We start from the raw sequence: 26,978 nt of genomic DNA, 5'->3' as shown, positions 1-26,978 counted from the left end.
CATATCTGCCACAGATTCACCTGTACCTCCACACATATCATCTATTGCATCCTCTGTACCCGATGTGGCCTCCTCTATGTTGGGGAGACAGGCCGGCTACTTGCGGAGCGTTTCAGAGAACACCTCTGGGACACCCGGACCAACCAACCCAACCACCCTGTAGCTCAACATTTCAATTCCCCCTCCCTCTCCACCAAGGATATGCAGGTCTTTGGACTCCTCCATCGTCAGACCACAACAAAATGACGGTTGGAGGAAGAGCGCCTCATCTTCCGCCTAGGAACCCTCCAACCACAATGGATGAACTCGGATTTCACCAGTTTCCGCATTTCCCCTCCCCCCCACTTGTCTCAGTCAAATCCATCGCACTCAGCACCGCCTTCCTAACCTGCAATCTTCTTCCCGACCTCTCCGCCCCCACCCCAGTCTGACCTATCACCCTCACCTTGACCTCTTTCAACCTATCACATTTCCAATGCCCCTCTCCCAAGTCCCTCCTCCCTACCTTTTATCTTAGCCTGCTGGACAAACTTTCCCCATTCCTGAAGAAGGACTTATGCCCGAAACGTCGATTCTCCTGTTCCCTGGATGCTGCCTGACCTGCTGCGCTTTTCCAGCAACACATTTCCAGCTCTTAACGTTAACAAGTCTACTACTGTTGGAGACAGGTCGTTCCATGCCCCTACTACTCTCTGACTGAAGAAATTACCTCTGATATCTTTCTTAAATCTATCACCCCTTAATTTAAAGCTATGTCCCCTCAGGTTAGCCTTCACCATCCGAGGAAAAAGGCTCTCACTGTCCACCCTATCTAACCCTCTGATTATCTTATATATCTCATTTAAGTCACCTTCTTCTCTCCAATGAAAAAAAGCCTCAGTTCCCTCAGACTTTCCTCATAAGACATTCCTTCCATGCCAGGCAAATTCCTAGTAAAACTCCTCTTAACCCTTTCCAAAGCTTCCACATCCTTCCTACATTTTGGTGACCAGACCTGTACGCAATACTTCAGGTGTGGCCTTACCAGTGTCTTGTACAGTTGAAGCATGACCTCATGGTTCCGAAACTCAATTCCCCTACCAATAAATGCCAACACACCATATGCCTTCTTAACAACCCTGTCAACCTGGTGGCAACTTTCAGGGATTTATGCACCTGGACACCGAAATCTCTCTGTTCATCCACACTGCCAAGAATTTTACCATTAACCCAGCACTCTGCATTCCTATTACTTCTTCCGAAGTGAACTATCTCACACTTTTCTGCATTAAACTCCACTTGCTCCTTCTCAGCCCAGCTTTGCATCTTATCTAAGTCCCTCTGTAACCCACAACATCCTTTGGCACTATCCACAACTCTGCCTACCTTAGTGTCATCTGCAAATTTACTAATCCATCCTTCTATGCCCACCTCCAGATCATTTATAAAACTGACAAACAATAGTAACTCCAAAATAGATCCTTGCGGCACACTACTGGTAACTGAGCTCCAGGATGAACATTTCCTGTCAACCACCACCCTCTGTCTTCTTTCAGCTAGCCAATTTCTGTTTCAAACTGTTAAATCACCTTCAATCCCGAAACTCTTTATTCTGTGCAATAGCTGACCATGTGGAACCTTATCAAATGCCTTACTGAAGACCACATACACCACATCAACCACTTTACCCTCATCCACTTGTTTTGTCACCTTCTTGAAGAATTCTTGAAGGTTAGTGAGGCATGACCTACCCGTCACAAAACAGTGTTGACTATCCCCAATCAAATTATTCCTTTCCAGGTGAATATAAATCCTATCTCTTATAACCTTTTCCAACACCTTACCCACAACCGCAGTAAGGCTCACTGGCCTATAGTTTCTGGGCTGTCCTGATACTCCTTAAACAAGGGAACAGCATTTGCTATCCTCCAGTCTTATGGCACTACTCCTGTTGACAAGGATGATATAAAGATCAAAGCCAAAGGCTCTGCAATCTTCTCCCTGGCTTCCCAGAGAATCCGAGTACAAATCCCATCCGGCCCCAGGGTCTTATCTATTTTCAGATCTTCCAAAATTGCTAAAGCCTCCTCTTTGTCAATGCAATCCCATCAAATCTTGTAGCCTGTATCTCCATATTCTCACTAATATTGCTCTTTTCCATTGTGAATACTGACAAAAAGTATTCATTCAGCGCTTCCCCTATGTCTTCAGATTCCACACACAACTTTCCACTATTATTTTTGATTGGCCCTAATTTTACTCCAGTCATTCTTTTATTCCTGATATGCCTATAGAAGGCCTTAGGTTTTCCCATGATCCTATCCGCCAACAACTTCTCATGTCCCATCCTGGCTCTTCTTAGCCCTCTGTTTAGATTTCTTTTGGCTAACTTATAGCTCTCAAGACCCCTAAATGAGCCTTCACACCTCATCTTCACATAAGCCTTCCTCTTGACAAGAATTTCAACTTCTTTAATAAACCATGGCTCCCTCTCTTGACAACTGCCTCCCTGCCTGATAGGTATATACTTGTCAAGGACCTGCTATAGCTGTTCCTTGAATAAGCTCCACATTTCAAGTGTGTCCATCCCTTGCGGTTTCCTTCCCAATCCTATGCATCCTAAATCTTGCCTAATCGCATCATAATTGCCTTTCCCTGAGTTGAACGTCTTGCCCTGTGGTATATACTTATACCTGCCCATTGCTATTGTAACCATAACCAAATTGTGGTCACTATCATCAAAGTGCTCACCTACCTCCAAATCTAACACCTGGCCGGGTTCATTCAAACATTACCAAATCCAGCGTGGCATTGCCCCTTGTTAGCCTGTCTACGTACTGTGTCAGAAAATTCTCCTTCACACATTGAACAAAAACTGACCCATTAAACTATTGTATTCCCAGTCAATATTGGGGAAGTTAAACTCCCCCATAGCAACTACCCTGTTACTCTCGCTCTTATCCAAAATTATCTTTGCTATCCTTTCCTCTATATCCCTGAAACAATTCGGAGGCCTATAGAAAACTCCCAACAGGGTGACCTCTCCTTTCCTATTTCTAACTTCAGCCCAAACTACCTCAGTGGATGAGTCCTCAAACGTTCTCTCAGCTGCTGTAATACTATCCTTGATTAACAATGCCACATCCCCACCTCTTTTACCATCTTCTCTGTTCTTGCTGAAACATGCAGATCCCGGAATTTGCAACAACCAATGCTGTTCCTCTTCGATCTATGTCTCTGAAATGGCCACAACATTGAAATCCCAGGTACCAACCTATGCTGCAAATTCACCCACCTTATTCTGAATGTTCCTGGCATTGAAGTACACATGTTTCAAACCAACATCCTGATTGCTGGTGTCCTCTCGCAACCTTGTAAACCTATCCCTGACCTCATTACCTTCAACGTCATTTACAGTGGAACTACAATTCAGATTTCCATCCCCCTTCTGCATTAGTTTAAATCTGCCCCTCCACCCCAAAGAGCAAATGTTCACCCTCCCAACCCAGAATATTGGTACCCCTCTAGTTGAGGTGAAGACCATCCTGTTTAGGGAGGTCCCAACTTCCCCAGAAAGAACTCCAGTGGTCCAAGAAGCCAAAACCCTCCTTCCTGCACCATTCCTGTATATGGCTCCAGACCCGCAGCAATGTGCTTGACTTTTAACTGAAATAGCCGGACATTCCACGATCTTAAGGGCAATTAGGAATTTACAATGAAGGCTAGCCTTGACCACAATTTTCAAGTTGTCTGAATGAATAATTAAAAAAAAACTATTATTTTGCAAAACAAGTCTGAACTATTGGTTTTAACAGTTCTGCAATTAAAATGTGTCTTTAAAGATTTTACTCTGGATATTGTTTATTTCTTGATGGCAGCAGTGAGAGAATCAAATTTGATGTTACTTTTCATCAATGATTGCTGAAATTTCTGTGTATGAGGATTTATTAATCTTGTACATGTACAATCCTTGAACAAAGCCTTTTTTAACAATCAATAGCTCTTCCACGTTTCTCCTTTCTTGACCACTTGCTGATCTACAGTTCCACAAGCACCATACATCAACCAATACCTCACCCAAGGGACCATCCCTCATCGAGTACCTAGACATTGAACACTAGCAAGCTGTTTGACAGTGAGCATGGGTAAGGATTACAGCTGTGCCTTACACATTAGAGTTTGAATTCTTCATAACAATCTGGATTTTACTAATCCTGAGGGATCTGCTCGAGCAAACTTTCCCAAACACGCTTGCTAATTCTTCCTTGATAATAGATTCAAGCATTTTCCACACTATAGAAGTTAAGCTAACCAGTCGATAATTGCCCATCTTTTGTCCACCTTTTTAAAACTGTGGCGTCACATTTGCTGTTTGCCAATCTACCTGAACTGCCCCAGACTCCAGTGAATTTTGGAAAATTATTATAAGCGCATTTGCTATTTCACCCACCATCTCTCTTAGCACACTGGGATGTATTCCAACAGGACCAGGAGACTTGTCAACGTTTAGCTTCATTAGCTTGCCCAACACTACCACTTTCATGATAACGATCATTTCCAGGTCCTCACCTACCTTTGTCAATCACTGGCATCTTATTAATGTCCTTCACTGTGAAGACTGACACAAAATACCTGTTCAAAGCCTTGGCCATTTCATTCCTGCCCATTAATAAATCCCCCTTCTCATCCTGTAAAGGACCAATGTTTACTTTAGCCACTATGTTTTGTTTTGTATATTTAGAGAAAGCTTTGCTATCTGTCTTTATTTTCTGAGCTAGTTTACTCTTATAATCTAGCTTGCTTTTCTTTATAGCTTTTCTTGTGGCTTTCTGTTGACCTTTAAAGTTTTCCCAATCTTCTAGTTTCCCATTGGTCTTTGCCATTTTGTATGCCTTCTCTTTTAATTTGATAGCCTCCCTTATTTCCTTAGACACCCATGGCAAATTATCCCTTTTCCTACAGTCCTTTCTTTTCACTGGTATATACTTTTGTTGGGTACTTTGAAAGTCCTCCACTGTTCATCAAGTACAGGAGTTGGCCATTCATCCTATTGACCTGCCTAGTCAATACAATCATGACTGACCAAACTGTTCAATGACTTTTACCATCATCATTACCCTGTACACCATTGGTAATTAGAAATCAATTTCTAACTGAAACGTACTCAAAGACTGAGTTTCCATGGTTGAGAATTCCAAAGGTTCACAGCCTTCTGATAAAAAAAAAACAACTCTTTTCACCTTGGACCTAAATGGCATCTCCTTATCTTTAAATTGTACCCTCTGGTTTTAAACTCTTTAGCTAGAGAAACATCATACCTGCATCTACCCAGTCTATCACTCTAAGCCTTTTCTAAGTTTCAATGAGATCACCTCTTTGTAGCTCTAGAGAGTAGATGCTTAGTTATCCAAGCTCTCTTCATAGGACAGTCCTACAATCTTGGGAACAATCTGGTGAACATTCGTTGCACTTCTTCCATGGAAATAATACCTTTGCTGAGATAAGGAGGCCAAAGATGCATACAGTGCTCCACGATCAATCTAACCAAACTTTGATACAATTTATGCAAGACATCTCTCCTGTTGTACTCAAATTCTCTTGCAATAAAAGCTACCATTCCTTTACTTTATTAATAACTTGCTGCACCTGCATGTTAGCCTTCAGTGTCCTTATTGACTCCTCACAACATACTTTCCTGCTTTGCTTTGTACCACCTGTAAATTTGGAAACATTACATCTGATCCCCATCTCCAAATTATTGAATAGCTGAGGCCTAAATACTCATTCTTGCTGTACCTCACTAGTCACAATCTGCAAACATGAGAATGAACCAGTCATTCCTATTGTCTTTTTGCTGCCTATTGTCCAACATTAATCCATAATTGTGCTTTACCACATTTTTCCAATCAACCTCCTGTTGTGGTGATCTTTACTAAAAGCCTGAAAATCTAAGTATACTACATCCATTGACTCGACTTTATCAGTTTTATTAGTATTTTCTCTAATCCCTTTTATAACTCTGTCTGTAATGGACCAAAATTCACTTTAGCCAAACATTTCCTTTGAATGTACCTATAGAAGATTTAGAATCTATTTTCATGACTTTTCCCTAGACTGCATTCATGTTCTAGTCTTCTTTTCCTAATTAATTTTCTGATCCTCCTTTGTTGTATTCTAAAAACCATACCATCCTCAGAATTGCTGATGGTTCTGACCACTCTATATAAGCCTTTACTTTTAAGCTTACATGATTCTGATGTTCCTTTCTCAGCCATGGCTCACTGATCTTTTCTGGGTTTTTGCACCTTGAAGGAATGTACAATTGCCAAAAGATATATAACAGTTCTTTAAAGACTATCCATTGTCAATACTCAGCCATGCCTTTTAATGCATTTTCCCAGACTACCTCAACAAATTTGTAACTCATACCTTCGTAATTTCCACTATCCAAATGTAATATTCTTACTTCAGAATAAACTAACTCACTTTCAAACATAATGTAAAATTCTCTCATATTGTGGTCTTTCATAATAAGATTATTAAGTAGCCCTTTTGTCTTTGCATAATACTAGATCTAAAAAGCATGTTCTCCAGTCAGCTGTTCTCTAGAAAATGATTCCAATACATTCCATAACTTTAGTTCTCAGTTGGTTTACCCAGTCTAAATCCAGATTGAAGTAATGATAACAGCGTTGCCTATACTACATGTTTCTCTCATGTCCTGATTAGGAACATACCCCACACTCCATTATTTCTTTGATGGCTTATGAATAACTAAGAGATGGTGAGGACTGCAGATGCTGGAGAATCAGAGTTGATAAAATGTTGCACTGGAAAAAACACAGCAAGTCAGGTAGAATCCGAGGAGGAGGACAGTCGACCCTTTGGGCAGGATCCTTCATCAGGACTAGCCACACTTGATCGACTCCGGCTTATAAATGACTCAATCCAATGTCAGTTGCCTCTTGCTATTTCTTAGTTCCACCCAAACAGATTCGACACATTTTTCTTCCAATCTGAGATCCCTTAATAATGTATTAATCCTTTTGCTTATTATCAGTGCAAGTCAACTTCCTTTTTCTTCTTGCCTGTCCTTCCTAAAGGTTGAATAGCCTTGAATATTCAATTCTAATACTGGTCATCAAGCAGAATACCTGATTCTCAGCTTTGTTTCTCCTGTTTTTAAATGTCCCTAGTATCGTTTGATGTCCTGTTACCAGTTTTACTTCCTTCCAACTTGGGCTACCCCCTGGGTTCCCATGCCCCTGATGAGCACTAACAGCACTAGCAAATCTCCCCTGTGAGAATATCACTAACAGTCCCAATAAGGTGTAATCAATCCAGTTTGTATAGGTTCCACCTGCCCCAGAACAGAGCCCAATTCCTCAGAAATCTGATGCCCTCTCTCTTGAACTAGTTCTCCAGCTATGTGTTCAATTGATTGATCCTCCAGTTCTTATGTTCACTAGCATGTAGCTTTGGGAGTAATCATGAGATTATTGCTCTTGTGATCAAACATTTTAATTTCCTTCTTAACTTTTTGAAATCTCCCTTCAGGACCATATCTCTCTTCCTACCTATGTTATTGGTCCCAATATGGACCATGACATAACTGATCTTCATCCCAGTAGCATGTCTGGCAACCATTCCATGACATCCTCACCCTGGCACCAGGGAGGCAAGATACTATCATGTCATGAGATCATGTTTAATGCAACAGAAATGTCTGTCTGATCCCCATTATTATGGAATCCCCTACAGTTATTGTCCTTCCATTCTTCTTCCTCCCCTCCTCTGTAGCTGAGTATCCATGATGCCATGGGCTTGGCTCTGAATGCAGTCCCCTGAGGAACCATTGCCCTTACCAGTTTCAAAATTGGAATATTGACAAGCAAATAAGACAGCCTTAGGGGACTTTTGCACAATCTACTTGGTTTTCTTAGATTTTCTGGTGTCACCCTTTTCCTTTCTGCCTGCACACTTGTAATCTGTAGTGTGACCACCTCATTATGTGTGCTACCCACATGGTCCTCTGCCTCAGGGATACATAACTGTAGTAACTGCTCAAGTTCTAAAACTGAGAATTCAAGTTTTCACAGCTAATAACACTTGCTGCAAATGTGGTTGGTTAGGACATACGGTATGTCTCTGACCTCACATACCACAGAATGTACACTCCACTTGACTCATTTGACTTGCCATCCTTTAACTCTAAAAGTAATTTGACATTCTTGAATAGGTATGTACTTGCTAAGTTTAGCAAACTATTTCTCAACATGGGAGAGAAAAATTTCAACATACCTAAATATATCTAAATACCCAACTTTCAATTTAAAGATTAAAATACTAATCAAACCTACTCACCAATCAGCTGCTTTCTCTGCACTCTTGGTGTCACATTACTGTCTATTGCAGTGCAAGTAGGCTGCATAATTAATGCCTTACTTCCTCTTCTGTTCTCGTCTCACTCTGGAGACTGTATTTCTTACAATAAGTCTAAATAAAACACTTTTTTCCTTCTTTGTCCCAAATTCCCACTGACCCAAATTTCTAGTTACTCACCATTTCAGTACCCAATGACCCTGACACTCCTCAAGGGAGTGCAACCACAGCCAAGACCATGGCACCATGGGCAACACAGCTATATAAGGAGGAGAAAGAAGAATGGAAGTACAATATAGGAGCTTCCATGGTTGTTGGATTAGATATGAAATATGACTCCAAGTGTGATGCTCCCTGGTGCTAAGCTGTCATGGAACAGCTACAGGACATCCTTCTGGAGGAGATACTGACCTCTCAATCTACACTTCCAAAACACACAACATAGTACCCAACATTAGATCAGATTCTGTAACTGGACAACATTTGCTGGTTGAGTGTTGAAGAATTATGTGGATAACCAATTTAGCATTGTCAATTGTGCTTGCAGTGTAATACATTTGCACATACTGGAAGCTACATATTAATATAGAACATGTGGATACACTGCATTTTTTTTTTCAGGCTGTTCAGAGGTCACTGACACTCCGTTTTTTACATTTTTTTTTCTTTTTCTACCCCACACTACCACCTAACAGCTGCTATATTGTACTACCTAACAGTGGTAGTGCTTATTTTTTCCCAGCACCCATATCATTTGTGTACAGGTGTTGGACATAGTGAAGAACAACAATTGTGTAAATCTTTATTTATATTCCACGTCCAGGAAGAAAGGAAACACCTGAGTGGCCAGTGACAAGCAGTTCCCTTCTCAGAAGTCAATGCTGAGTGATCAAACAATGAAGGGGAGGGCAGGGATTAGATTAAATCGAAATAGAATTGGAGGGGGAAATATTCTTTTTGTAACTTACTTTGGATATCACTACTGTTAGCTCTATATTAAGCATAGGTGGAGATGTGTAATGGCAATGTTACTGGACTAAGAATCTGGAGGTTCTATGTATTTAAATCCTCCATGATAGATGGTGAAATTTGAATGAGATAAAATCAAAATTTAAAACAACAAGCCTAGTGTTGACCATGTGACTATTGTCATAAAAATCTATCTGTATCATCATCACCTTCTAAGGAAAAAGAAATACTCACACCCCACACAAGAATAAAAAAAATCACGGGTGCACACTAATGAACAGAAGGAGTTGCAGAACAGAGCACTGACATTCTGCTGCTCAATTCTAACTATTAAAAGTAACTGCCATTAACTTACTGTTCCACTCTAACTGGATTTTAATCCAATTTGCGATCCTATCCATAATTACACATGTGGTAAGGTTTTCCAAAAGTTCATTGTTGCAAAGGTTTTTGAAAGATTTAAGTATATTATCCAAGTATATTGTGCCACCTCCTCAAGAACTGTATCAGGTTAGTCATGTATGATTTCCTTTCTGAAAAGGCAGTTTTCCATTATTTTCCCATTTTCTAGATATCTACTAATTGTATCTCAGGCAGTGAAGTATTTCTACCTCTTGCCAGAGGAAAGTTAGGACAAGAGCTGTGTCTTGTATGTGTGGTGCATTGGTAATGAGGACTGTTCCAGAGAATAACACAAGTAATTTCACAGAGAAATTCCCCATGAAATTGGACTTTTCCAAAGTTTCTAGTAAAATTATAGCACAACATGGCTTCCTTAAAAGCCCTCTTGGAGATGATAACTGTAGTGTATGGGCATCACTGTTTCAGTCTGTTGAGAAGCAGTTTACTCTTAACATAGTCAGTCTGCTAAGAATTGAACTGTTGATGTCATCACATTCAGACTCTCGCTATCTTCTAATCAACCAACTCGTAGGAAGGCTGGATATGGACCAAACGCTAGTAAATGGGCTAGGTCAGATTGCGATGGCTGATCGACGTGGGCAAGTTGGACGAAAGGGTCGCTTTCTATACTGTATGACTCTGACTTATATGACACGCCTTTGGAGTGGGTGGATCTTGAACAGTGGCCTTCTGCCCAGAGACAGATACACTACCACAAAAGCACATGGGTTCCTTACATTCACCTCTATTCTAACTCTCCCCAGATCTGGAAGAAACCTTATAACTGTTGGAAAAGTGGATACTACCTCATTCCACTGTGCCTTTCTCAACGTTGAATGAATTCTACAAGTCCAGCCCATGGCAAGTACAGGTACTTTCATTTACCACCAACTTTCTGGACTCAGACAAGTTACATGATTGATTCCACAACTTTGGTTAAAAAATAAAGTTGGTCTCAATTGTAACCGCTTTCTTCCTTGTCTGTATTGTGATGATTCTACCCAAAGTTTGAATGTATGAATAAATTACACCATTGATTTAACCCTAAAGAGTTTGCTGTGGGTAACTTAGATTTCACAAACATATGGTTTTGGGGAAAACATATCACAGCCTCTTTCAAAAGGAACACAAGCTTTAAAAAAATACACCTCCACTTATGGGCAGAATACAAATAGTTTGATTCACCATTTCCACTCTGTAGCAGAATGACAAAAACATCTTAAAATAAAACCTTTCTTAATTCCAGTAATGGGGATAGGAAAGGACTGGCAGATTGGACAATGATTTGAATTCATCTTTTGATTTAACAAGAAATATTGACCTAGTGCTCAACTTTCAATGAAATAATTATTGCTACACTAGCTTGACAATGAGTATTCATTACTCCTGCTGCTCCTAAATCACATGCTCATTTACCAAGTTTTTTTGTAGGAAAGGCCTTGGATGTCTGTTCAAGCCTTTACGCAAAGTCTTCAAAGCATGAAACCTTTAAGACTATGATAGTAAATGCATATGAACACATTTCAAAAGCCTATTAAAATTTCAGAATCAAAGGAAAAGACTCAAACTTTGTGAAATTTACTAGGGAACGTATCATTCAATGAAAATGAGGGGTGCTATTAATGGAAGAATTTTAAAATAATATTCCAGTAGGTATTAGACCACACTTCAAGGACTGTAGAGTTTACTACAACCAGAAGCCACTATTTGGCTGATAGCTATAATTTTATTCCAAATACCTAGTTGGCAGCAAATCATTGTTTGGAAACCCACACAACGTCTGGAGAGATATAGCAGCTGATAATAAGCAATATTCTACTTAAAGTGAAAAGAGAGATGTTCCTCAAGGTGGTGAAAAAAATTGCAGAGGATAAGAGTGAATTAAAAACACCAACGGCATTTACATTGTCATGGAATTGAAGAATTTAAAGGCAAATTATTGGAGATTAAAACTTTAAAAGTAGCTTTAGTCCTGGTGGCTAGTGTTTCTCCTGACAATATTGCATCGCTGATTTAAATAGAGATGTGATGAATTATGAATGTTTATATTTGAAGGATGCCACTTTTTCTCGAAGGCCTGACCTAAAAAATGTTATATTAAGAGATACCACTTCTGCTGCGTTGATAGCAGGATGATGTATATTTCTTCAAAGAGTTGCTAAATAGAAAAGTATTGCTGAAAGATATTAATGACAAAAGTGTACCCAATCCATTGTGCTGATTTTGAATGATTTTAGTAAGGGATTTGCTGTTATTGTTTGTGCTATGTCTAAATTATTAATTAACCACACAATTTACATTAGAGTGTGATTTCCTGCTGTATATGTTTTACCACAATGCAAATTGCTGGAAAAAACATGCTCTGAAGAGTAACCGGGCCCAAAATATTTCTCTCCACAGATGCTGTCAGACCTATATTTCCATCAAAAACTGGTTTTGTTTCCGATTTCCACCACTGCAGTTCTTTTGATGTTTAATCCACTGCCGTGTTGGTGAGAAGAATGGAAACTGCTTCCATGAATAAAGATTCCTTGGGTGGACAAGAAAGTAAACAAAGTAAAAAAAAACTTGATGTGTTGTGCCACCTTCCCACTTCCACCCTTCTCATGGATGGGTATTACAGGCAAAAATACTTGCAATATTTCAAATTAAAAGCTCTATCCAGGAATGACTGGATCTCAAACTGAGCCTGACTAATCAATATTGAAGAAAATGAAATTTCAGTTCACCGCTCCCACACTGCAGCAGAAATAAAAAAAGTCTTAAATTGCAATCTTTTATTGTCCAATTAATGAAAATAAATAATAACGGGCAGATTGGGAGACTATTTGAATTTTTTTTTTGATTTAACAATGAATATTAATTTAGCAATGAAGGGATGATAGCATTCTTTGACTCCTTTGAAAAAAAATTGCTATTAAGCTAGCTTGACCACAAGTGGAATATTCACTACTTTTTTTTTTAAAAGTGTTTTTTTTGTAGGATATTTAATACTGAATCAAATGTGCTTGTAGGGTTGACACAATACCACAAGAGAAAACTAGACATATGTAAAAATTACCAAAGAGTATTTGAATCTCCAAAATGGCTGAATGTTATTTGAGAGTTGCAAGATGACCAAGGCAAGTTGAAAATCTGAATGACTTTGTTAGAGATATTTTTTCTCTAATGGCATGAGTGAACTTGAGAAATCATAATGAGGGAAATTACAAATGCACATTGCACCAAACTTCAAAATCTGTCTACATTAAGATGATTAAAAGTAGTGTTTCCAGAGTGACCAGCAGACATGTTGAACAAAAAATGAAAAGATACTAAGGTATGGTGCCAAGGCAGGATGAACTTGGGTTCATCATTATGCTCTGGAATTCTAGATTTCAGCTGGGTTGGAGAAATGCTGACAAAGACCAAGGCAAAATAAATCTCCAAACCAAAAGAAGTGCGCAAAATCAATTTTACCTACTCCCTTGTGCCTGCAGCTGACAGCTTCAAAATAGCCAGATATCTTGCTGATGGGGTTGCATTTATGGAATTCAGACAAAGTAACTAATATGTACTATTATCTCAAAATGTTCTTTACCCAACTCATCCATTAAAACTAACAACTGTAAATCAAAAATCATTTCAACATAAAGCCTACACCTCCAATCTACATGGTATGTTTTGTAGTTTCTGGTAAAAAAATCCAATTTACAACTGACCTATTAATCGTTTTTACCATCTGGGGCATTCCTTATTTGATATTGAGTTTAAAATTTCTATTTCCAACAGATGCTCATTAGTCATATTGAAATATACAAGAATGCATCAAACTACAATAAAGATGAACTTAAATTTTAAAAGTTATAATGGACCTTGGAGGAAAAAAAAGTATTAATTGAAGAAACATGAAGGTGGTGTGGGCATAGCGGTTTACAAATAAATGACAATGTTCTTCCTATTTAGAGATCTACACCCATTTAATTACAAACATTTTCAGAAGGAGAGGCAACGACCTAAAGTACTTTTGCTTAACCATTTACCCTGAGACCCAAGTAATTTTCTAGGTACTCTGGTTTGAATGCTGCCATGGCAGGTGGAATTTGAATTCAATAAAAATTTGGAATTAATAAATCTAATGATGACCATGAAACAGTTGTTGATGGTCATGAAAAAAAACATCCATGTCATTATCGTCCTTTAGGGATGGAAACTACTATCCTTATCTGGTCTGGCTTACATATGACTCCAGATCCACAGCAATATGGCTGACTCTTAACTACCCTCTTGACAATTAGTGATGGGCAATGATGTTGGCCTAAACAGTGACACCCAGACCCTCAATGAATAATTTAAAAAATAGTTTTAGTCACATGAATATATTAAGATAAAGTTTGAATAAAGTCAAAAACTGAAACATAGGTTAGAAGACATTTTTAGAGATTGAAGTCTTCTATAAATAGTTGTACATTAAACTATTTTAGAAAAGAAAACGGATAGTTAAAAAAGAGTACTATCAAAAGGATATGGACAGGATGAAAGTGGCAAGGACTCAGTTGGCATGGACCAAATGTTTTATTTCTGTAACCATAGAAGCCCTATGAATTTACTAGATTCCTTTGGACTGACGAGCACCAATAGATCTTAAATTTTGAGAGACTGATGTAATGCACTCTGATAGTTATGGCTCTTGAAATGGGTTCTCAATGTATACCAGGTTTATTTTTAAAAATTCTTTAGTATCACAAATATTGGTTAATTTTAACAGTGCATAACTGTGATTTGTTCCACACAATGTAACGGAAACTTTTTTTTTGATGTTAACATGCTATATATGTTTCTTCTCATTCTTTAGTGTTACTTGGCGTTTCACATGTAGACTTAAACCTAGTTATTTGTAAAGTGTAACTAAACATGTGGTACATTTGAAGTCTCATATAAACAAGTCCCTTGTGTTGCAATAGTTGATATGAAACTGGCCTCTAAAACCAATGTTAAAAGACTAAGAGAGACAGGCAGGAACACTAAAACGACCTTCAATAAAAACATGAATACTGTATTGGGTACATTTCAAGATGCAATACATAGAAGCAGTATAGGCAATGGTTAGCTATCTGTTCAAAACAAATAAATAAAAAATAATTTGCAGACCAGTGTTAGTATAAAGCTCAGACATTTACAGTACATTGAAACACTTTAATCATTCAACATTTCACATTACAAATATTTTAAAATTACTGAGTGTTATAAATAGTTGGCATAAAACTTTAACAACATTATGTTTTACTACCACTTCAACAAACAAGCTGCAAAGGGACATTTTTGCACCAAATAATTTAGTAGAGGGGATACATAAAATATCAACTCAAAAAGTGAACAAATATTAATAAAAATGAGTTTCCTTTATTTAAAATTGTTAATCATCACTACAACCTCCCCAAACACAGTGAAAAGCACAAAGAATTCAGCCACAGAGACACACCACTGATGGCCAACTTCCACAAATAACTATTCTTTTTATGAATATTTGCCATACAGTGTTGAATACTTAAGCTTTCAATAAAAAGTAGACATTTTAAAATATTAAAAAAGCTGCACAATCAAAAATATTACAACATAAAAAATCTGAATGGTCAAATGATAAAAAACTAATTATACATTTCAATTTAAAATACCAAAAATAAAATGCTGGACAGGATATTGACCCAATTATTATAATGCTGCTGAGAAAAGTAGTCTTTGCTACTTTTTAAAGTAAGGTAACAAAAATAAGCAAACAAGCACATTTTTCCTTTAGTCCATATCTAAAAATAACTTCAATTATTTATATTAGTACAAAGATCATATTCTGAATTTACAAATATCAGTAAGATAAAAGGGAATATAATAACAGTAGAAAATGACATTGTGGACAACATATTAATCTGAATGTTTGCAATTAAAAAAAATCGCATTAAAGGTTTACACTGTAAAGTTTTTTCAGAAGTTAGAAAAAAAGTATTGCACATAACAATATGACATTAACTTTCCACAATTTACCACATTCAAGTCTTCTGTAACTTTGTAAGAAATTCTTAAAAATTCAGACAAAGAATAAATTATCAAGTCCTTCCAATGGCATTCATAAAATCCTTTCCTTCTTGAACCACAAGATCAGATTTAAAATCATGCATTCTGCAGAGGTCTGTGTATGAGGATATATTTGCCATGCTATGGGCAAGTGAGAAATGAAATTTAACCTTTGTAAACAACTTTACAACACACAATAAACAAGTTAGTTTTGAAGTTTACATTTTTTTTGTTTACATGCATGCTTTTATTTTCTTAATTGTTTCAGCCTTGCACACTATCTAGAATTGAGGTAACTTGATGGCAGTTAAACCTGGTTTTGTCTATTAAAAACCGGTAAATCTTTTTCTAACCATCAAACACCTAAGAATCCATGTGTCAAAGTTTACTGCTAATTGTTCTGTGTGTCTTTTGTATTGAACTTTGTGCCAGGTCAGCTACTGTACCATAGATACAGGAACTGTGAAAAGGAGTCTATATGATCATTTTCAAAAGAATATTTACTGAAAATACAGTGTAGTATTGGAAGAAACTAGAATCCACATTTAACAATGAGGATAGGGCTGATATTGCAACCAGGTTCTAATATTTACTGTATTATTACTTTAGACTTATGAACATCAACACCTGGAGCTGGGAGATTATATTTTCGATGACTATGGTTTTTCAGACTCTGCAGTTTTATCAACAGCATTGCTGATCCCTAATGTTCATGATATTCAAAATTCTCTTTGCCTTCAAATGTTAAAAGAAAAAAGGAAAGAAAATGGGAACAAAATTGATTGCTTCAACTCATTTCTTTGCACAATTAAGTTAACGATATATGTGCAAATCTTCGAATAACAAACATAGAAAAAACTATTAATCTCTTTCAGATTATGAAAAATCGAGGTATTGCAAAAGAGATGCCAGTGAAAAAGTGAGCTTAAAAATATTAACTGTTGGGAAAAAAAAAGATTTACAAAAGTAGTGCATAACAAATGTTGACATGTATATAAAAACAAAAGGGGAACAAAAAGCCAACTAGAGAAACAACATACCAAAAAGCTCAAAGGTAGAATATGTTACCTAAAAAGGAAGTCAACTAGTAGAAAAGTTATCTTTCAGTGTCAAATTTCAAAAATGCTAATTCACTACACCCACAAACACCAGAGTTGGGCAGGAATGGCACAACAGCACACCAGTACACCAAGAAAGGATGATAACCAGCAGTTTCTATAGCTTAAAGATTGCCACTAAGAATTACATATTCTTTATAGTAAATCCCTGACGAGCTAAATGATAAGCACCCTCACAACTCTCTGCTGCTGTTAGTTTGACACCACTGTGGTCAAAACATAGATCAAATTTAAACTCTTTAAACTTGATAATTTAACAGCAAATGCCTCCATTTTGACCTGGTTTAGTTATTTAAACCCTATTATTTCAAAGGAAGAATTTCAATGCTATTATCAGTGTATTACTTGTAGGTCACAAGTCAGCAATTTGCAGTGAGTAATCCAGTCTTTGGTTTGCAGGAGTTTGAAGATGCTATGCACTGTATCAGAAAAAAATAGCAAGAGTGAGGAGCAATAACCTTTCACATATAATTTTTAAAAATCACAAATGCATAACCACCTTTGGCTGAATCACGCAATAATCACAAGGAGATAATTCCTTCAATGCAGTCCAGCACCTACGTCGCCTTTGCAAGGGCGCAGTACCACTTAAAGCCAACCTGCATAGTATACACTTAAGAGTGTCATGACACCACATGCTAACCTATAGTAATACAAACATGCACCTTGGCACTCAAACAGTGTTCAGTGTTTTCTTTGTTGTATGCCATTTACATTTTCAAAATGTAACTTTATAAACAAAGATTTTTAGGCAGAATAAGTACTGTAGATAATGGGAAAATGTATGAATATATAGTGCATGCAAAACAGGTGTACTAGTAAACATTCAATCATTCATACTATTCCACATAAAAAATAAAATTAAAAAAATCTTAGGCAGCTGAAGCCATAGCCTGTGCTACATCTAGTTGTGTTGCATTGTAGCCTTTTTCTTTGTTACTTCTAATTCCCATTTTACTGGGAAAGAAATGGTATTTGTCATACCATCTAAACAGCAGCAAGGCTCCTATTGTCTCTTGCAATTAAACAGCATCACTAAAAATAAAAAAATATAAATCAAGGCTACAATTGAGGTATTACTTTTTGTGTGTCAAAATGGAGAGCAAAAGCTGACACGTGACAATATATTAGTAGATCAAGTCGACTTTGTAAATAGCAACATCAAAAAAATAAAGGTATAAAATCTCTTCCAGCAAGGAAAATGCCTCTCTACAATTACATTGTGTCAATCTGAACAACTTTGGTAAACTTATAGGGGCGGCAGATCTTCAAATTGTGGTTTCTCATTTCTGAAATAAGTGCACACTTCAACCGTAGCAGCAATCTAAACCCCTTTCTTACATTGCGTATTTTGGGGTAGTGGTGAATTGATAGGGAAGCACCAAAAGCTTTTACCCCATACCTGTTAGTAAAGCCTGTAGTGTGTTAAAAACAACTTTTAAAAAGCACACTGACACAGTTTGAAAAAGAAATTGGAATTCATATTGTGGGAGGGCAAATCCAAGTGTTTTATATAATACATAGTGCTATTCCCCTACTTTAGATATAATTTAATTGAAAATCCAAACACAAAAAAGGGCTGCAGTATAACTTCACATTAAGTTTAGATTCTGTCTATACAACTAAAACTAGTTCTCAATCACAGTTTCCTCAACAGGACATTCCTATCAAGTACAGCACCAAGCTGTGTAAGCACATGACTCAGAAATCTCAATCATGTACATCGACTGAATCTGTATTATTTCTTTAAGCTAAGGATCAAATATCCAGTGTTATCACAAATCAGTAAATGTTTCTAAAAAACACCGAAACTAGAGTTTAACCCAATTGTTTTGAAGTGAAAATTTGAGACATACATTTTGAAATCTGGGATGAGGCAGTAGAAGAATGCACTTATTTAGTTTCCTAGCTAATCTGGTGTCTGCAGCCATAGAGCACTCTTATCTTGCCACGAGAATCAGGTTTAAATATCTTAGTTCCAACGAAAAGGAACTTGACGTGGACGGTCTCCTCCTTCTTTCACAAGAGGCTTGTGGAACTCCCTCCCAGCACGAGAATGTATGGCAGCCCAGCAGTATTCACAGTAATACTGCAGACATGTGACATTGGCACAGAAGAATGGAGCAAATTTCCCACCACAACGGGTACCCTGGCATTCATCACACAGCTGATCATCAAGGACATATGGCTTGACTTCCACCTAAAAACGAAACACAAGACTGCCATTATTTGACGTAAGATAAATGGTAAACAGGAAAAAGCACTAAAACCTTTGATACAGTTTCTAGAATTGCACAACACCCTAATCATGAGAAATAAAAGGGTGGCATCACAACCTTTTGCTTTCATCAATGAAAAAACTTACACAAAAGATCTGCCAAACTGCTTTCTCACTTACTGAAAATCCTAGAAATACTCAGGACCATTTTTGGATGTGGGTGTATTTCAAGCCCCTTCTGGTCATGGGAATAGAGGCAGGTATATGCTAAAAGTGCAGTCACTGGTCATGTGTCAGTTTCCAAACATGATTCCTATCATTTTAAGAGTGGAAGATCAGGGTTGGTGTGGCTGCCTACACCATGCAGCTGGTTGCCATCTGGAGCTTTGTTATCCAATTAGAAAAGGCCAACTTTAATTTTCTACTTTCCCTCCAGTTTCCTGCACTGATGGGGGCAGTTCAATGCCTGTAGGTGGCCACCTGTCATCAAATGAGGGCAAGCACTGTAAACAAGCCCAAAGGGCCTATATACGTATGCAAGTGCAACCCCATGGGTTCCTCCCTATCCCGTAATGATGGCCTAATTCCATGAGTTTATTGTTCAAATTGAAATTAAAGCATCTAATTATTTAGCTGCCATTATGGCGTGATGTTCAAGCTGCAAGACCGCCGATTGACTCTCCAGCTTCAAAAGCCCACTTGCTCCCATAATTGAACAGGGAACCTGTCTCCATGCTAATTAAAAGTGGCAGTGCTGTAAATGCAATGAGCCAAGCAGCATAGCATTGTGATCTAAACTTTTGTGGAAAGTGAAACCATTACACTTCTTGCCAAAATTATGACAGTCAAGGACCAAACTATAGGCAGCAATTATATTTTTCCCAAAACTAAAATGTAATTAGCAATTTTTGAAACAAAAGAACTAAATAAATTGTAACGTTTTACCTAAGTGTACAAAAGAAACATCAATAAAACTAGAAATACATTTTGGAGTGAGTGTTTGGGAGTGCTCCCATACACTTGCTCTCCTTAGTATTTCTATATCAAGATCTCAATCTTTTTGGGTGTTTTGTGGGGGGAAACATTTCAATTTCCACTCTTCCTAGGAGGCTAGTAATCAAATTTCACAAGAGTTGCCACAACAGTAAATGTGAATTTAATCAAAAACAACAACAAGCAATAAATTTACCAATAAAAAATGACTTAAAATGTGCCATGCAGCAAAGCTGCATAAGCTCATAAAAGCCAACATTTCTCTTACTGGTTAAGCAGATAACTTTTTCCCCTAGAGAGCTTAAATGAAAGCATCTCAATATTTATATGGCTAGTCCAGTTTCAGGTCAATGGTAAGCCCAGGATGATGATAGTGGAGGATTAGTTGATGCTCATACATTAAAAGGATGATGGCCAGATTCTCTTTCTTTGGAGATGGCCTTTGTCAGTCACTTGTTTGGCACAAATATTTATTACAACAAATTGGACTTTGTCCAAATGCAGCAAAGATGTGGACATGAACCAAGGATACTAGTCTGGGAAACTCCTGCAGAAATATCCTGGAGCTAAAATGGCTAACCTCCAACAGCTACAACCAAGTTCCATTGTGCTAGATATAACTCCAACCAGCAGACAGTTCCTCTCTGAATCTGCCATGGGTTTTGAATCCAGATCCCCAGAGCATTATCTGGGTCTCTGGATGACTGCAATGACTACACCATCACCTCCTTAAATTTTCATTCTATGATTTAGAATCAATTTTTCCTGACTGTCCAAATATTAAAAAAGTGTGCACTCATCATCACTTACCCGTTTATCAATGTCTCCGTGCTGTAACTGAACAAAGCGTGCACTGATAGCAGCAATATAGCTTTGTTGATTTGAAAAAGCCACACGCCCTGCACCTTTTGGGTATTTCAGCTCAGGATCAGTGTCAATGCCAGCATAGCATACTCCACCATACAGCCTATCCATGATCATTGCCAGCTCCACTGCAGCACAAAAAGTGATAAGTGCAGAACAGAATTGATATTACTATATCAGTGTACTTGTACAAATGTATTAAATTTAAAAATTTTGAAAGGATTAAAATAATCATCAATCTCATTTTCCATATTTGCATAACCTGAGATTTTTGTAGGGTATCATTTAAACTTAACACCACTTGATACATTTCATGAAATCTTGTCCTGGTCTTCATGTAGGATCCTGGATGTTAAGTGTACATAGGATATTCAACTCTGAGCATTTATCACAACTGAACCTGACTGTATTCTCCTTGAACATCCATATGGCTACAATTGTGCACAAGTAGCCTGACACCAAAGAGGCATAAAAGTTCCAGCAAATTCTTCTCCAGCTTTGGTCACTCAGGCTAATTCTGATGATCCGACAAAACAGTGATGCTAACACAGCAAGATAAGGGGAAATTGATCTTGATCATCAAAGATTAAACTAGATCTATAAATGAAAATTTAACAGGAGAGAGAAAAACATTACCTTTATAGTTGTCCAATACAGAAATTGAGTCTGGACTCAGATGTTAGATTCTATGAATTGAGTTTCTACAGAAACTTAGCATTTGCACCACTGAAAGAAATACTAAGCCAAAATTTATCTGGCTTTACCCTAAAGGGGACTGCTTTTCTTCTACTTTTTGCATTTTACACTTTTTCAAAATATTTATCCACCTCTTTCATAGCCTTGGAGGCAAATAATTCCTGGCTTCAAAAAAAAATCTATACAAATAAATTTATTCTAAATTCTTTCCTCAATCTAGTCATAAAAATTTACCCATCATTGGTCACACCACCTACCCAAGAAAACAAATCTTTCTAAACTCACTTGACCTGGTAAAAAACTTTAATAAAAACTTGGGGAAAGAAAACCACTTATCTTACACCATCTGAGAGCTGTCTAAGTCAGTTCTAACACTTCTATACTTTCATTGTAACAACAGTTTCCCATACCTGGTACCATCTGTCTGAATTTATGCTAATCACAAGCTCTGATTTTAACATCGTGTTTTAGAAGAAAAGGGGTTTAAAACACCATTGGTTGGATTATATAACACACTGGATTCATCATTCTCCACTTGTGCACAGGAGGACACTGGCAGACTGGAGAAGGAATTTTCATTCCTCAGGGACAAGACATGCTTGCCTTAGATTAGATTTTATTAGATTAGATGCCCTACAGTATGGAAACAGGCCATTTGGCCCAACAAGTCCACATTGACCCTCCAAAGAGTAACCCACCCAGTCTCATTCCCCTACCCTACATTTACTCCTGACTAATGCACCTAACCTACACATCCCTGAACACTATGGGGAATTTAGCATGACCAATTCACCTGGTCTGCACATCTTTGGACTGTGGGAGGAAACTGGAGCACCCGGAGGAAACCCACACAGACACTGGGAGAATGTGCAAACTCCACACAGACAGTCGCCTGAAGTGGGAATTGAACCTGAGTCCCTGGTGCTGTGCGGCAGCAATGCTAACCACAGAGCCATCATGCCACCCACTAGAATAAACGGCTGAAGGTTAATATCTCCACAGTATTTCCAGCATTAAGTGCTCGATCCATTAGGTATGGCTGGGGCTTTTCACAACACTAATTGGGGATACCCAGGCTAGAGGAGTAGAGACTGGAATTCAGGGAGAGAAACATGAAAATTGGGGCACTCCATTGAGCTCAGGTACTATCAATTAAGGATATCTCAACTACTGACATCAATCTGCACAGGGAAACCTGTTGAGCTTGCCTCTTGATGAAGGCCTCTCCAACTGCTAATTAAATCTAACAGTTATGACATGAGACCTTTAAGTGGCTCATCGGGAAGGAGCAAGTGGACCACTTAGTGCCACCAACACACAATTAAGGTGGGACAGGGGCATGTAGGAAGATCACAGTAAGCTATCCTCAGTGTCCTACTAACGGAACAGCTTTAAATCCAGTCACAAATGTAGCTTAACCAGTTATTTAGACAAATTACTTCTTTATTCTTGCATAGGCATACAGCATGGTAACAGACCCTTCAGTCCAACTAGTCCACGCCTACTTCATTCCCAAACCAAACTCGTCTCAAGGCTGACGTTTGGAGGAATCTGGGACAAATCTTTCCTATTCATGTACTTATCCAAATCTCTTATAAATGCTGTAACTGTACCTGCATCCACCACTTCCTCTCATGGTTCATGGATGGAATGAACGGTGTAAAAAAAGTTACCCCTTATGTCCTTTTGAAAACTCTCACCTTAAAAATATGCCTCCTTGTGTTGAACTCCCCCATCCTAAGGAAATGGCCGTTGCCATTCACCTTACCTATTCGCCTCATGATTTTGTAAACTTCTATGTCACCCCTCAACCACTCCAGTGAAAAATGTCCCAACCCATCCACCCTCTCTTCATATCTCAAACCATCCATTCCTGGAAACATCTTGGTAATTTTTTTCTGAACCCTCTCCAGTTTAATAATATTCTCCCTATAGCAAAGCAATCAGAACTGCACAGAGTACTCCAGAAAGGGCCTCACCAATGTTCTGCAAGCATACCAAATGCCTTAACCTTGTCTACATGTAACACAATTTTCAAAGAATTATGTACCTGAAACTTAGAGATCTCTCTGTTCTGCAATACTACCTAGAATCCTACCATTAACTGTATGTGTTTTGCCCTTCTTTGCTTTACCAAATGCAATACCTTGCATGTATCCAAGTTAAACTGCATCTGCCACTCCTCAGTCTATGCCCTATTTACAATGTCATTTGGCCTAATTTGCCTGTACTGTTTGTAACTCTCTTCCTATTCAATCCAACTCTCAGCCTTTCAGCAAATCTTTCTCATCCTATTTCTCTGATGCACTCATCAAGCTTCCTTTTGAAAGCAGCTAAGCTATTAGCTTTAACCACTTCTTAGAGTAATAGTTCCACATTCTAACCACTCTGGCGTGAAGAAATTTATTTGTATTTCTGTTAGATTTATTCAAAACTACCCTGTATTTATGGCACTTATTTGACAGCTTCACACTAGTAGCCACATTTTCAACTGTCCAGAGCTGAACCTCTGGAATACCCTCAACGTTTTCAATTTCGTTCCTCCTTTAAGCCATTTCTTAAAAGTCCTTTTTGACAGAGTTCGTAGAAGTTCTCTATGTGAATTAATGCCATATTTTGTTTTGTAATGCTCCTGTGAAGTGCTTTGGGACATTTTTATCAGGTGCTACATAAATACAAATTATTCTAAGTTGCTAAAAAATCTAGTATGTCTCTAAAGAAAGGTTCCAACCTGGTCCATGTTCCCCAATAGCTGTAATCTCTTCACTTCTGGTATCATCCTTGCAAATCTTTTTGCACTCAAAATGCTCCCATGTCCTTTTTCTAATATGGAAACCAGAATTGTACACAGTACTCTTAAGTGTGGCCTGGCCAAGGTCTTAAACACGTTTTATATAAATTTCACTGCTGGTCAATTCTACAATCCTAGAAATAAATCCCAGTATTTTATTAACATTTTTAGTCACTTTTTGTTTTAAGAAAGTCATCTATGGTGCTGTTTTTAATTATTTATTCATCTGAATCCTTTAGGTTCATTTGTTCTTCTATCCCACACAATTTATTTTCTAAGGCATTAGTGGCATTTGTTTTTCTTGCCATACCTACCATCTCACATTAAACAATGTCAAAAATCACAACACCAGGTTATAGTCCAACAGGTTTCTAGAAGCAGCACTTCGAAAACTAGTGCTTCCAAATAAACCTGTTGGACTATAACCTGGTGTTGCATGAACTTTAACTTTGTGCACCCCAGTCCAACACCGGCTCCTTCAAATCAATAAACTATATAGCAACCTATTTTTCACTCAACTGCCCAGCCTGCAAGTTTCTTGCAATTGCACCATTCAAAGCAATGTATATGTTTAAATAATTTAGCCCATTTATTGACTCCTTTTTTTCCTATTAAACTTGTACATCCATTCTTTGTGGTTTTTTTTTCCTGAGAGAATGCCATAGTCTAGGTGCATGCCATCTTTAAAAAGTGAACTATTACTGTGATGTCAGTTTTGCTTTCAGCAAGGTATTTGTACTGGATATGGTGATGTTTATGTTATCTCCTATGGCATAAGAGTTAGTCATAGGTAACATGATACGAAAGATTCATCAGATGTTTATTACAGCTCCTGATATATATTTTATTATAATCATAAGCACTTCCCAGTCTAGGCTAATATTTACTAATGGAGTAACAAAGAGTAGCATGCTGTCATTAATGTATTTTGCATCAAGTGTCCCAGTTAAGAGTGAGGATAAGAGCGTAAGGTTAGTGACACACACAAGAAAGGCAATCAGCATCAAAACAAAACAAAGAACTGTGAATACTGGAGATCTGACACAAAAATAGAAGGTGCTGGAGAAACTCATTGGGTCTGGCAGCACCTGCAGAGAGAAAAACAGTTTTGAGTCTACTGACCTTTCAACACAACTGATGTTGCTAGACCTGTTGATGTTCTCTGATCAGCATCAAAATGTCTTCTTTTTAAAAAACATGAAAACAGAACTAAAAGGATTTTTCATTAGCATATGAGTAACACACTCTTAGGGTCAAAAGCAAACATGGACAATTACTTGATAGAGGAAAGAAGAATCAAGGATGTCACTTGGATACCAAATGTAGGTTAGGGGTCAAAATGTTCTTCTGAATCCATTATAATTTTCGTTACTGTGTGTGCAGGATTTTGAATAAAAACAAATAAACCACCATGTGACAGGAACAAATTGGATTTATACAAAATTAACAAAACAAGAACAGCCAAGGATTTTTACTGAGAGAGACAAAATAAAATGATGCTAAGCAAAAGGACATATTGAAAAGGACTTTTTTATAATCCTTCAAAGTGGGCAGGTGAATGGTGGATTAGAGGAGATGGGAACTGTTTTGAGAGACAGCTGCAGAGATTAAACCTGGATGTCTAAAAACAATGGTTGGCAGAGGAAATCCTCAATAATCACCTTTGTCGCCGACAGATTCAACAATACTTTGACTACCTCAAACTCCAGATAAACAGTTTGTTATGAGAAAATATGGCACATCTACTATCACACTTTGTATGATGTCTCTTTAGTGACTAACATTGGCCTGAAATGCCTCAAATTAAATATTTTTATTCTCAGATTTAAATAGAATCATCAATGTATCCTTGAATCCTGCATCCGTCCATAACAGCATTGGTAGAATAACCACCTGTTCTTGTGCACACAAAATGCAGTCTTCACATCAAGGAGATCCTCCATCGTACTGTGCTGTACCACCATGCTCAGTGGAATTGGCCAGCTCCAGGACATATTGCAGGAATTGCCCAAGGTAGTGTCCACAGTCCAACCATTTTCAGCTGCTTCATCAATGAGCTTCTCATTACCATAAGGCCAGAACTAGGGTCGTTCGCTAATGATTGCACTATATTAGCACCATTCTCAACACCTCAGATACTGAAGCAGTTTTAATCCAATTGCAGCAAGACAATGTCCAGGCTTGGGCTGACAAGTGATAACAAAGAAAGCCCATGGTCTAAGGGGCAAGTTATTGACATGGATAAGGACTGGCTGACTGGCAGAAGGCGAGAGTGGGGGTAAACGGGTAACTTTTAGGATGGCAGCTGCTGTCGAGGGGCCATCATTAAGACCAAAACTATTCACATTATACATTTATGATCAGGATGAAGGAACAAAGGGGATTGTTGCTAAGTTTGCAGATGATGCAAACATAGGTTGAGGGACAGGTAGTATTCAGGAAGTGGGAAGACTGGGGGAAGACTGGAGGAGAACTTGGGCTAGGCAAGTGGGCAAGGAAGTAGCATGTAGAATACAAT

The 26,978-nt window shown here is 38.0% G+C and overlaps 1 protein-coding gene and 1 long non-coding RNA gene across 6 annotated transcripts in view; one reads left to right on the top strand and one right to left on the bottom strand.

Annotated features, from left to right (window-relative positions):
• The window catches only part of LOC122556754, a 78,326-nt gene extending 67,705 nt beyond the window's left edge, over window positions 1-10,621 (top strand). Inside the window, exon 5 of the long non-coding RNA XR_006313650.1 lies at window positions 10,497-10,621. This is a non-coding gene — a long non-coding RNA (uncharacterized LOC122556754). The remainder of the gene's footprint in view (window positions 1-10,496) is intronic.
• Window positions 10,622-14,746: 4,125 nt separating this feature from the next.
• cpeb4b (cytoplasmic polyadenylation element binding protein 4b) overlaps window positions 14,747-26,978 on the bottom strand; it is a 71,151-nt gene continuing 58,919 nt past the window's right edge. For 2 of the 5 annotated variants that reach the window (XM_043703854.1, XM_043703855.1), the window contains 3 exons: window positions 25,583-25,669; window positions 20,920-21,101; window positions 14,747-19,098 (listed from right to left, as the gene is read on the bottom strand). In XM_043703854.1, coding sequence (XP_043559789.1) covers window positions 18,871-19,098; window positions 20,920-21,101; window positions 25,583-25,669 — 497 coding nt within the window. In that variant the 3' untranslated portion in view covers window positions 14,747-18,870. Of the gene's footprint in view, window positions 19,099-20,919; window positions 21,102-23,729; window positions 24,493-25,582; window positions 25,670-26,978 lie in introns of those variants that run through there. The other 3 variants (XM_043703856.1, XM_043703857.1, XM_043703859.1) reach the window with 2 other exon arrangements.

This window comes from Chiloscyllium plagiosum, chromosome 14 (genome assembly GCF_004010195.1).
Source record: "Chiloscyllium plagiosum isolate BGI_BamShark_2017 chromosome 14, ASM401019v2, whole genome shotgun sequence".
NCBI lineage: Eukaryota > Metazoa > Chordata > Chondrichthyes > Orectolobiformes > Hemiscylliidae > Chiloscyllium > Chiloscyllium plagiosum.
Note: the sequence above shows the minus strand (reverse complement) of the source record. Positions and strands in the feature narration are given on the sequence as shown.